The sequence below is a fragment of the Phasianus colchicus genome, chromosome 4, assembly GCF_987193195.1.
Source record: "Phasianus colchicus chromosome 4, bPhaCol1.hap1.1, whole genome shotgun sequence".
Classification (NCBI taxonomy): domain Eukaryota; kingdom Metazoa; phylum Chordata; class Aves; order Galliformes; family Phasianidae; genus Phasianus; species Phasianus colchicus.
The window spans coordinates 31,360,573-31,373,958 of record NC_143439.1 but is presented as its reverse complement, the minus strand read 5'-3'; the positions used below and the strand labels follow the sequence as shown (position 1 = coordinate 31,373,958).

Here is a 13,386-nt window from a genome sequence, read left to right as displayed (position 1 = left end):
AGCTTCACAGCTTTACTGAGATAGCTGAAAAGGAGCCAACATCATGCACAGATATTACAAAGTCAGACTGAATTTATTATTTTTCCAGAAATTCAAAATAAAAAAAAGCAGAAGACAATATCTAGACACTGTTTTTAGCTGAGGGGCAGAAAAGCACTGTAAAATTCACATATGTAAACAGTCCAAAGGAAGGGCATACTCTGGAAATGCCCCAGAAAACTACCAGCATTACGGAGGCCAACATAGTTTAGACATTTCTGTAAAGACTTAGATTAGCTCTTTACATAACATTACTCAGCTGTGTTGACAAAAACATGGAAGCAGCTAAGCTTCCACAAACCAAGTCACAAGTGGAACAATTCCCTCAGCACTGCATTTTTAAGACAACTCCGCTGTAATTAAAGAAAAAAATGTACAATAGTACATATTGTTTTATAGTAAAACAGTATCTGAACAGATTCAGTTTTCTTTCTTTTTTTTAAAGCGTATACAGCTTTACAAAATATAAACCTTCCAAAGGTCAAATTCAAAAGCTTAGAAGAGGCTTTGCAAATTCTAAAAAAAAATAACAGCCACTACACCATTGCTCCTCAGATGTACATTTTATTTTACCTCACCAGTTTTGGCCTTGGAAGGTGAATGATAAACTCAAATAACATTCCACGTGAGCCCAGCAGAATCCTGCTTGTCAACTGAAGAAACCTCCTCTCATGGGAATGCTCTCATTCAACTCATGCTCTATCAGTTTGATGTCCTCCAAGTCATCTTTTATAATGCTAATTAGGTGACTCAGGCCTTCTTGCTGCTGCTTCAGATGCTGCAGGTAGTTTAAAAACCAGTGTAAGTGTTGTTTAACTGCACAGATTTTAAGTCAGATTTCTCAAAGTAGTCATATTAGAAGCCTTAGCACATTGAAAAACACAGCATAATTACTTTGTAAAGAAGAAAAAACAGCACTTTCAGCACTAACAGCGTAATTCTAGCTTTATACAACCTTGAGGCACTGCAGTTGAAAACAGTAAAAAGGAGTTTATCATCAAACAAAAGACACAAAATTCTAAATATATCTCCCAAATTATTGCCTAGCTGGCATGAATTATGAAATGGAGAGTATCTCAGCAGTCAACCAAGTAATACATACTTGCTTTATTTCCCTTAAGAGGTCTGAATCTATGTAATATCGCTCTTCAGCCCTCACTGCTCCAAAGTGGTTCTGCATCCTGATTTGGGACATGAGCTCATTCAGTCTGCCCTATGAAAAGAAAAGAGAGAGACTTAAACTAAATGTTACTTATTTATACAGACTCATAGAATTCTTAGAGTTGCAAGAGATCTTTAAAGGTCCCTTACATCTGTGAGAGCACATGCATGATTTGGAAAACTTTATATGTAGAGGAAAAGAATACGGTTATCGGTCAAGTTCTGGGCAAAAATCTTTCAATTACTCACTCTGAACTGTGTTGGCGCGTTAAGCTCACACTGAATTATATCTAACTGTACACGAAGCTGTTCTTCATCTGCCTGAATGGCGTAGCCACTTTTCCTTTGGATCTCTTGTTTTATTAACACCTGCAAAAGAAGCCTTTGAGGTTTGTTAGAGAATACTTTGCTCATCTCTTTCCCTGCCAGCCCACCCCTCTCTCTTTGTGTTCTTCCTCCAGCAACTTGCTCATGAAATTCATTCTGTCATTCCTTCTGCTGCTTTAAGACTTCACAGTAGTCCCACAGCTTCTGAGTAAGCTTTCTCTGACAGCTCTGCACATTAATTCAATTTACAGGAAGTCAGAATTTTATTTTCAATATTGGCCATGCACATGACTGCACAGGTCATCTGGGATCCCATCCCCTCTTGGTTTGTTTTCTGGCACGTAACTGGTTGTCAGAATGAGTCACTTAACAATGCCCGTGTTACCTGTAACGTTCTGTGAGAAAGAGCCATCAGTTTCCTTTTGTACTGTGCAATTTTTGCCATAGTTGTAGTCTGGTTTTTCTGCAGCTCACTGATATCTTCTGATATTATCTGCGGAGGATATAAATTAGTTTGAAGTTGTATAAGCTTATGATAACAGAGCACATTAGTCCTAATTTGAAACCAGGAGGTTGAAAATAGTACTCAGTTCAGCAACTGAAAAGTCCTTGCAAAAGATGCTTTCAATAAGTTTTTTACTGGGCCGCTGCTGTTTGTTTTCATATGCCAGTGGGATTTTCAGAAGGCATGAAAAATATGGCCATCCAAATTAAGAGTCTGAGTCAATGCAACTTAATTCAGCCATTTTGAAAAATCCAACTTTGATTTAGCCTATAACAACACAGTAAACTTGAGCCTGAAAAACCAAAACCCAAAATGTACAATTCAGTAATATATTATGGAATAGTGAGGTGAAAAAAAAGTGTCATCACAATCCAATGCATGTGGTTCCGCCTTCAGTTTTTAGCATACAGGAGAAATGCTCATTTTATAACAAACCCTTCTAGCATGTAATCATGATAAAATTAAGACAACTTACATCTAAGCGAGTTTGATGCTGTTTGGTCATCTGATCTTGGACCTTCAATCTTCTCAACAGTTCTTTGAAACCCACCATGGGCACAGGAATAAGCCTACAAGTAGATAAGTATTTAATACAAACATGTTGTAAGAAATAATTAATGATTACAAGTGATCTTAGCTTTTGATAAATTAAGATTAAAACAAACAAACAAAAAAGTTCTTCATTCTGACTCCTCTTAAAGCACCTAAATGGGTAAAGGGATTAGAGCAGGCATTTCTAGTTAACCTCATTTCTTCAAATTATATCAGCACTGGACAAAGTTGTCCTATAAAGGGTTTCTTACCAGTTACTGGAAGATTACTACACAATATTCTGCTTTTCTCCCCTCTTCCCAGATACTTTTATAATAGTCAGATAGACTATCAGACTTACTTGTCAGGATCAGGATTATCAACTTTGGCTTGCTCCCAAATAATAGGATCAACACCTTAAAAAAAAAGTTTTTTTAGTAGGGACAGATCTGAATAGATAACGTATCTCGCAGCTGTTAAACATTAGGATATTAAATATGTTAAATATTAGGAAATACACAAACCCCAAGAAGCATGTTTAATGACAGTTGTACAAATTAAGGTTAATCAAACAAGGGTAGCTTCTAAAACCTTGGTCTTGGGCTGGGTGCCAAAAGGCACACTCCTGCTGGCCTTAAAGGGCAGGGAAGGAACGATCAACAATTGATCCAAGCAGACAGTCATGCTTAAACAAGAAAAATTCCTTATTATTTCTGTAAACAAAGACTAACAAACTGTGCCCAACCACCATCACGCAGTCCTTACGACACATCTCCAATGGTAAAGACCATCTTGCAACACAGTGCCCCCATTTCTTAGTGCTGCAGCAATGAAACTCTGCTGCTCATTCCCACCTGCAGCTTGGCTGTTCTGCCCAAGTACCTGCAATCCAGGTGTAACAACTTCTGCTGTGTTTCAGCACTGGTCCTAACGAACATGCTACACAGTACCTGTCATGTACCATGCACTGCCTTCCCTACCCACCAAATTCACTGCAAATGCCACACATAATATTCATTGATATACTAAGCATATACTAAGATTATCTTGAGCAGCAAGCTAAAATATAGCTGTTCATTTACTATCTGTAGCCATGCGACATACAGATATGGGTTAAGAGACACCACCTTCATCACTCAAAAAAAAACAAAACCCAACAACCAAAGAAGGAAAAAAAGGACATGATTATTCTGACATATAGCCTTTTAAAACAAACAACAGCACAAAACAACCTCCAGCAGACAAGTAGTCCACTGCTGTGTGGTGTACCACTGATAAATTAAGTTTCTGCACAACTGTCTTAGCAGACTAGGTTGCACTTCAGCAGCTAAGCTAGCTTGTAATTAGAACAGGTCAGCACATCAGAATGCCTTCAAAACACCTGCAGCTTTAAATGGTGTTTTCCAGTGGGCTGACACCCACATTTTTCCCAGAGAACCAATAAGCACTTGGCAGAGGCCTGACCGTGCCCCTGAGGAGCCCCAGACCACATACCAGCAGGGGGGTTTTGAAGGAGCTGTTTGACTTGGGCTGGGGAGAGCTCTGTTCTGGCCATGGAGAAGCTGACTCCCAGCTGCTGCAGGGATGATTTTATGTTGGCTTGTTCAAAGTGGGCGTAGAGGGTGGTTGCTGGAACTCTCCTTGAAGTGCCATTGGGCGAACGCTCAACGACATAAATGATTACTTCTGTCCTGAGCAAGACAAACACATACTGTGAGACAAAGAAACAGCGTACAGAGGCTAACTCAGTGGAGAACAAACCTGAATTGAAGTTTGCTTTTCCCAGCTGACGGTTAACTTCCTTTAGCTAACTGAGATATCAAGCAGAAATAGATCTAGGGTTTAACACAGCGCAGCAGTAAATAGCCTACAAGCACTGTAAATAGTCTACAAAATATGGTACCCCCAGTTTTAACAGCCATACTACACAGTGAGACTAGTACTGCATTAAGAATAATGCAATAATAATAGAATGGTAGCAAAGTAACAAGCAGAAATATCAGCAGAAATGAAAAGCTTATTTCCTGAACTGAGCTGAGGGTTGTCAGCTGTGCACTCTAGAAAAAACAAGCAGCATACACAAGAAAGATAAATGGTCTTAATGCCTTAAGTAAAACAAGATGAAATGAGACAAACAGATCTAAAAATCAGTAAGAGTGGAAGACAGAACCACTACCAGTTAGTACTCAGATTAGGTGCTTTTTATAACGTGCAACCCTGAAGAAAAAGTCAAACTGTGTCAAGTTCACATACTGGTCATCTGGCATCGTTTTAACACCTTCTACGTTGACAGTAAGGGTCTGGTTTCCTCCAAGAATTTTGTGTAGTGATTCTACGAGCTGCTGCTGCTGGCTTCGAATATCTACTTCTTTTCTGTTGAAGACCAAGACCACCAGGCCATCTTCATCTTTGTTGTTGGGCATTAAACTATAACCCACAGCCTGCAAATGAGCAAACAAACAAACAAAAAAACAGGGATACACTACTCAGCAAAATATATCATGTGGCATGAAGGGGAGGGACTAAACCACGATAAACCCCTCAATTGGTTCCAAATGCAAGTCACAACATATTTAGAGATGCAAAGGCATAATATCAATCTCCCTATATAAGTACCCTCACAAGGCCACTGGTAGAGTATCTTTCAAAAAAGAAAAAACAAAGCCCAGAATTTTCAACCAAAAGGTTTCTAAGCATCCATTCCTCATTTTCAGTAAGCCAGAACTATGGACTGGGAGATGTCAGCTTCAAGAAAATTCACTAGAGAATTCTAAAAAAGCTTTATATTACATTTCCAGATGTCTAAATAAAAAAATAGTTACTGACATAGCCTAACTGAAAGATAAGCCAACCACAAATCTTCATGGATTTCTTAACATTTCTAATCCTGTTGACCCAGTTTGCCTGGCAGTATAAGTCAAAACAGAAAGATGAAATATTCCTATTAACTAATACATACATCAAGTAAGGTTATCAGGCAAGAACTTAGGATAGCCAGTTTTCCTTACGTTGTTAATTGTCAGGGGTTTGCATACTTGCTTGTAAAATTTAACAGTATCTTTATTCTGTGATAAAGCTGTAGTAAGATTAGATGTTTTAATCCAACATCACAGTCTAATACAAGAATCCTTTCTGCTATCTGTATTAAGTACTGGTGCAGTCTACCCATTAAAAAAAAACAACCACCCTGTTGGCTCCAAAATTAACTCATCACTTGTATGGAAGGCCTAAGCTGATAACTCATTATAAAGGATAACTCATTGTAAAGGGGTAAACGTTTCATTCTTGCCTCAGAATCACTGCACCAACCTACTGTCAGTGACATGTTGCGACAAAGGCTGCTTTTTAAGGCCTTATCACTGCACGTGGATGACTTGTGTCTTTCCCCACATGCAAGTCCAGCTGAAGAGAGAAACAAGCGGGGGATGTGTGCCGAAGCCTGGTCTCTGTTTAGAGAGGGTTATTTCCCACAGCAGTGAGCCTTGCAGAACTTGGCTGGGCTGCTGTGTCAGGGAGCACAACAGCCTCAGCTAAGGAACAATTCAGAACAGTAGGGACAAAGTCTCATGTTTTTAAAGAAGGGACCTCCATGTTACTGGAGCTACATTTGTCCCTGATGTAAGCCATCTATTCCTTCTGCTACCTCAAAAGAAAAACATACTATCACCTACTTTAAAAATAAAACAAACCAAACAAATAAACAAACCAAACAACAACAAAAAAAGCATCCCTTTTGTTTCCTTAGTCCTGAACGAAGCCCACCCTGTGGGGAAAGACTCAACAACACAGGAAAGACTAAAGCCCATTATACACCAAGGTAAAGTACTAAGCAGTACCAAGTTTTACTATGTAAACTAGTACTAAGACCACATATACAACACTCCTCCAATAGGTCTGTTTAAAAAAAAAAATATATATATCCCTTTTCAGGATTTCTCTACCAAATTAAATATTTTCAGGATGGCACAGTTGTTTTGTTTTGCTTTGTTTTTTTCTTTGTCACGGTTGTTCACATGATAACCTTTACACCATACCTTAAAAACACACTTTCCTTGGTTAGAAGTTGTTCTTATTTGTTCTAAAACAGGAATTGTGCACAAATGAACTCCTCAGCACCCATGGAACCCTTCTGGCAACATTTCATTCCTGTTAGATGTCCAGTGCTTACAGAGGTGATAAGCCAAAGGAGCTTTGCTCCAACGCCTCTCCTAACAACTTAACTACTTTTTTGTAGGCATCTCTGCAGCCAGCAGACAACTGATTTCTCAGCATTTCACGTTAAGGCATGGGAGGTCATGATGGCAGTGCCAATTCTCACATCACAAGAGTAAATGTAGTATGTGGCACTCCATGTCTAACCTGAAATGAGAACTTACTTATTTCAGAAAACAGAACTCCAAGATTACCAGTTTTGTAGCACATAATTTATACTCTGCTGTTCTTTGAAAACCCATAAAGCCTTAAAGCTGCTTTAGGTGACAACTTCCAAGAAAGTAGGCTTTCATGTGCCCCATCATCAAAATGCTCAAGATAACAGCTAAAAAGGTAATGCATGAGAAACCAAATGGTTGTTACGCATACACTGAGTTGACACAAAGATTTTATTAAAATGTCACAAGATGAATACCAAAATTGAGCATTAACCTACATTCAGGTTAGAAAGTTTGCCCTTCAAGGGATCGCCTTGGGAAAGGAGAGTATCACCATGCCTGGCCTGACCCAAATCCACATGTCCAAAGCTTAGCAAGAAAGCTTAGCAAGAAAGTCAGCAGGCACAAGATTTGTGGAGGATCAAGATCTGCAGGCTAGTATATTTAAGGCTGATATACAAAGCTGATATATTTAAGACAGTGCGCACTGACCACGTTCTTAGCTGTTTTTAATAAAGGACACAAAAAAAACCCCGAACACCCTGGAGTTCCTGTTCCAGATACTGAAAAATGTGAAGATTATTTTAAATAGTTTCTGTAACACTGTAACCTAAACAAATGCATGTTAAAATTAATTTCTGGAGATCTGATCCACACAGGCTAATCTATGTGCTGTCATAGAAGAGGTAAGTTTCATAATCACTGAATGTTTCATGAGCCACATATGCACTTCCTATCTAGAATCTCAGTAATATCTGGACTTTTAGCATCTGTACACCTTCAGACCTCTTTATGTTAATACATGCATCAGAAGTGCAAAAAATGCTGGAAAAATGCTCTTTCACATTACTCTTTGCAGAAATAAATTTAATTTAATATTTGTGAGCTACTCAGACAAGGAATCAGCAAGCAAAATAACCACTTCAGAACTCTTTGTGAGTAGGTGAAAAATTCATACCTTAAATCTGCAAAACGGGTTTTCCTGCGTGAACTCAACTGGAGCGATGTTATTGCTGAAGTACCCCTTCCCAGTTCCCCAGAAGGCCTGCAGCTGGTTCCATTTTGCCAAGATGGCATCTCTCTCATCTCCCAAGAGTGTTGGAGCTGAGAGAGCACTGGCAGTGTTGATGAGCTGGTTTGACTGTGCAGGTGTCTGAGCAGGCTGGCTGAACAAACCGCCTCCTAATGCTGCATTGGATGGAGAAACAAATGAACTCCTTTACCAACAAAGTCAGGCTTGCTTGCTAATACATGCTGTCTGGGTATCATTGGCTCTACTTCTTTTCACATTTTCAGAATCAAAATAAACACACAATAAATGTAAATCAGTGTCAGTGCTTTATGCAAGTGCCTTTTTATACCCAATCTTCATCAGTAAAAGAAGTTCCTGTGGTCTGTTAAGAGATTTACTCTTTCGTATTTAAATAAGACAAATGCATTCACTCATGGCATGGTCTGGTACCCTGAATATCTTAATGCAAAAGGTAGCTTTGCTGTTATAAATTCAGTGGGCTCAGAGCTTGCAGTCATTCATAATCCAACTTAAATTTGTTCAAATTGAACAGTTTTCCTCCTCTTTCTAACAAGGCCATGACTGCTGATATCGTTTCTGAACCCACTCTCTACCACCACTAACTCTGAGTGGCAAATACTGTCACAGATTTTCACAGAATGGCCAGAGTTGGAAGGGACTTCAAGAATCATGAATCTCCATCCCCCCTGCCACATGCAGGGCCACCAACCTCCCCATTTAATACTAGACCAGGGTGCCCAGGGCCCCATCCAATCTGGCCTTGAACACTTATAGGGATGGGGCATCCACAATCTCTCCGGGCAGCCTGTTCCAATACCTCACCACTCTCTCTGTAAAGAATTTCTCCCTGACATCCAACCTAAATCTCCCCTCACTCAACTTAAAACCATTTCTCCTTATCCTCCAGTTATCAACCCTTTCAAAGAGTTAGTTCCCTCCTGTTTATAGGCTCCCTTTAGGTATTGAAATGCAATGAGGTCACCCCACAGCCCTCTTTTCTCCAGGCTGAACAAGCCCAGCTCCCTCAGCCTGTCTTCGTAGGGGAGGTGCTCCAGTCTCCTTATCATCTTCGTGGCCCTCCTCTGGACCCACTCCAACAGCTCCCTGTCTTTTTTGTACTGGGGGCTCTACATTTGGACGCAGTATTCCACATGGGGCCTCAGAGTAGAGGGGGACAATCACCTCCCTGTCCCTGCTGGCCACCCCTCTTTTGATGGAGCCCAAGAAACTTGTCTAAGCTCATTTAAGAAAAGGGCAAGGGCTGCAAATGTAGGTATTTCAAAAGACAGATTTCCGAGAAGCCTCCATTCAGCCTAAGTTCAAGTGCAACAGGCTCCTTTTGTGGTACACTTGAGTCTTATCACTCAAGCTCCAGTTGCCCTCTAAGTCTTTCTTTGGCAACCAAAGCAAAAATGAATAGAAGGCTGTACTTACAGGTCTGCTGCTGCTGCTGCTGGGTACCAAAGCCTCCAAAGCCTAACCCAGTTCCCAACCCAGTACCCAAGCCAGTACCAGTTCCTGTCCCAAAACTAGTACCAAATCCAAAGCCTTTGTTCTGGGAAGCACCGAAGAGTCCTGGGAAAATAAGCAAAGAATTATTGAGAACAGGATAAAAGTCCACGTGAGCTGCAAAACATTAATTACTATGAAGGGCTAATGCTACACTTCATTCTAAAGTGAATACTTTCAGATTTGTGCTCTTACCGCTGGTGCCTGTATTGGTGGGAGCAGAAAAACTAAATGCTGGTGCTGCAGTTGTAGTGGTTGTCCCAAATCCTCCAAATGCACCTAATGAACAAAGTTTGCAGGTAAGGCAGGCTGTGTGCTGTGAGTGGCAGCTGTGCACAAGATGACATGTAACTGCACACTTCAATGGGTGTTATGAGATGCAGACAGATGCTTTATGTGTTATTTTACAAGCATGTGGTTTTTTGGACACTGACCATGGGGACCAAGTTCATTATCCAAGGGAGTGGGAAAAAACACAAACCAGAAAGCCTACACATCCACGGTACATCAAGAATGCAAACAAAACCAGCAGTAACAAACACCCTGTTACTTGTGGCAGACACAACTTGCAATAGTTTTTCTTAGATTGGTTGGAAATATTCCTAAAAATTAATATCATTGCTAAGCATTTAATAAGCAATCATGTTTCATAAGCTTTTTTGACATTTATAAAATCCTAAGAGCAAAAAGAGAAACAACTTAAGTCTGAGGCCAGGGTGCACACAATCACTGTGCCCACACAAAAATGCTGTCAGAGCAATGATTTCTTTCAAGTAAAATTATGAAATGTCTTTTTTCCCCAAGACTGCTTTTCCCATCATCTGAAAGCTTCCCTTGAGGTTCAACTGTTATCCAGAGAAGAACACACTAAACTTGTTGGCTTCCCACAGGTTTTCAGGAAAACCAGCTGCTAGCTAGCAGGAGGAAACCCAAGCACAGGCTCAAGCCCCACCATACCTCCCAAAATCTTTGCATTTGTCCTTCTGACCACACCATCTCTTTGCAGACTCTTTGCTGTAGTGGTGCTAACACACCATCTGACCCAATGTGCAGCATGTGAACATCTGAATAGCCCCGTGTTTCAAATCCTCTGTGTTTCTGATTTTACATATGTTCAAATGGAGATAGACAGTCCAGTACATACAATGCATCAAAACAAAGCAACACTGCAAGTGCTTATTCACATGTCCATAGCAAAAAAAAAAAAAAAAAAAAAAAAGTCAGTTTAGACCTACTGCACTTACCGTCTTGTATATACATACAAAATAAAGAGCTCAAATCAAAGCTGACATGCAGCCACATTTTCTTATAATTTAGCAAACAACACAACTAATTATAAGAGCTGCTCCCTGAAACTTTCAGGTTTCAGTCCTATCAGCAAGTGAGCAACCCTAGCAGGAATACCATCAGATGATACAATCTTTAGATAGATTCGTATTCACAGCAATTCAGCATCCTTTCTTAGAGAAGGATCTAAAAGTGCAAACTACTAAACAAAATAATGCACCCAAATTCTCTTGGATTAGTTTCAATTCAGCCCAAAAAATAGTCCAGTAGCACTCACACCAAATTAAAAACCAAACCAGATCCCCTGAGCTCACAAAACAGATAGGAGTATTCTAACACAGGGAGTGATGATGTTGTGGAATGAATATAACTCCTATACGAGCAGCGGCAACAAGAACCAAGGGATAATTCTATATGGGAAAAAGCATGAAAAATCTATGCAGTTGAATATTTTCTTTTTACAGAATTGAAAAGATTTAACTTGACATTTATCAGCCGGTCACTGAGAATTGATAAGCCTACATAGGGCCACAAAGAGTTTTCTCAACAAGCAGTCAGCGCATACCATGCTGGACAAAACCCTCCCAGAGAATCACTTTGCAGGGACGTGCACCACGTCAAGAGGCAGAACAGTTTTAGGAATGGATGTAACAGTGAGGGCCATTCATTTTTATGCTGATCGTATAAAATTTGTTTCTCCACAGAAACAACTGAAGTGCAGCACATTCATGTTAACCAACAGAAGGCCGATGAGGAGACATGGGGAGAATGAAAACCATGACTGCAGCAGTCCAAGAATCTTATGTGAGGAAATGAGGCATTAGGTATCAGCCCTGCAATAGTTCTGATGGCCCAGACCTAAAGGCAGAACCAATGTTTCAGTTCTGCTGTGTGAGCGAAACTCAATTTTGGACTGGGTAAGGCTAGCAGGGTACCATGATTCATCTCCAGTTCAGTGTCTAATTAGGCATATGGTCATTTTTCCTTAACTGCTATTTCTGGAGAATTTGGTAAGAAAAAAAAATCTCTTACAATTGCATGGCTCTACAACTCATTCCACTTCCAGAACTTTTACCTCCAGTCTTCACTGGATATGAAGAAAGTTCAGCACAGATTCTGAGTCACAAACACAATTCTTGGACCTCTGCTATTAACATTTATTACAGAACAAGTATTTGTGCAATATCTACCTGCGCTTGCCAGACTGTTACCAAAATTGAATGGTGGAGTTGAGGTAGTAGAAACACCGAAATTCCCAATATTAAAATTCACTGCGGGATTAGCAGCTAATCCGAAACCCCCAAAATTAAACCCACCGGCGGTGGAGTTTGTAGTTTCAAGCCCACCAAATCCTGACAAGCATGAAGCAGAAAGAGAGCAAGGCAGCATTAGTTCTAGGAGAAAGGCAGGTTTAGAAGTAACAGCTGACGCACTGTTCTGGCACCAGAGACGAAGCAGGTTAACAACGAAAGTAAGGTATTAACTGGCACCAAGCGCGAATTACTAAGCAGCTAAAAGCAAGGTTTAACCCCGTTCTCCCCACGCTACTACTGGGATGGCGTTCCGAGCCGCAGGGCACAGGAAGCCCAGGGACGCCCAGCAGCACGTCGGCGGGGCTCGCTCCAGCCGCACTCACAGCCGCGGCTCCGGCGGCCCTTCACGGCTTCTCCTCCATCGCCTCTCCCTCAGCGGCCGCCGCGCCCCTCCGTTCCCACCCAGAGGCCGCACTCACCGCTGGGGTTGGAGGCCCCGGCGCCAGCCGCCGCCCCGAAGCTGAAGGCCATGAGGGGGCCGCAGCGGCGGGAGGCGTGCCCGCAGCCCTTACCGCCGGGAACAAACCGGCGGCGCTTCCGGCCTCAGCCCCACAGGGCTTCCGGTTGGTGCGGGACGCCGGGCCCCGTCCGCGCCGTCATGCGCCGCCAAGCGGCCCGGAGGTACTACTGCGGGCGGGGTGCGGAGGGAGGCTGCCGTGGAGGCCCCTCTGCTGTAGGCGTTTCGCTAGCTGAAGCGCTAACGTTCTCTTAGAACTTTCTCGCTTTTTTACCGAGGGAAGCTCGGAGATGACTTCCGCTGGCAGCGAGCGCGCTTAGTAATGTGGATCGTGATAATGGCGAGCATCGTCAGCCATCCCAGTTGGAACCAAACTTGACTAAGGCACCAGCAAGGCAAAAAAACACAACAAAGGAAACCAATGGAGAAAAACAAACAAAATAAACCCCACAATACCTCCATTTAGAAGAAAACGATAAATTTTAAAACATGTTTCATTGTCTAGATCTAATGGAAATGCCTCTCAATTAGAATACTCCATCGGGAGAGAAAAACCCCACTTTTGTGACTTTTTAAAAACAAGCTTCCACTTGGCAAGTAAAAAACACTTAGAGCTTTTCCAGGCCCTACATGTACCTCAGTCTGGAGGTTTTTATCTCGAACAACAGATGTCACTAACAAACCGACGTGCACAAAAGGCACAGCGCTGGTAGCTGTGATACCATCAGTGAGAAAAAGCACACCACCGTCGTATCTTCCACCATCACACTGCATGTTTGGTTTGTTTTCTCTTTTATACTGAAGGGAAAAGAATCCCCCAAACTTTCAGGATATCCCCTATAGGCAATAGGATC

At 41.5% G+C, this 13,386-nt stretch overlaps 1 protein-coding gene across 2 annotated transcripts; it reads right to left on the bottom strand.

Moving 5' to 3' along the window:
- Positions 1 to 54: 54 nt before the first annotated feature.
- Positions 55 to 12,640, bottom strand: NUP54 (nucleoporin 54). Of its 2 annotated transcripts, XM_031596766.2 has the most exons (13): positions 12,495 to 12,630; positions 11,953 to 12,114; positions 9,671 to 9,754; positions 9,401 to 9,541; positions 7,892 to 8,121; positions 4,817 to 5,004; positions 4,058 to 4,254; positions 2,925 to 2,979; positions 2,508 to 2,601; positions 1,913 to 2,020; positions 1,450 to 1,569; positions 1,142 to 1,252; positions 55 to 817 (listed from the first exon to the last, which is right to left on the bottom strand). In XM_031596766.2, exons 1-13 carry the CDS (start codon positions 12,544 to 12,546, stop codon positions 689 to 691), a joined length of 1,671 nt encoding a protein of 556 aa, XP_031452626.1. In that variant the 5' UTR covers positions 12,547 to 12,630; the 3' UTR covers positions 55 to 688. The 2 variants fall into 2 exon arrangements, with proteins under 2 accessions (XP_031452626.1, XP_031452625.1); XM_031596765.2 differs by lacking the exon at positions 11,953 to 12,114 and having other exon boundaries at positions 12,495 to 12,640.
- Positions 12,641 to 13,386: the final 746 nt, after the last annotated feature.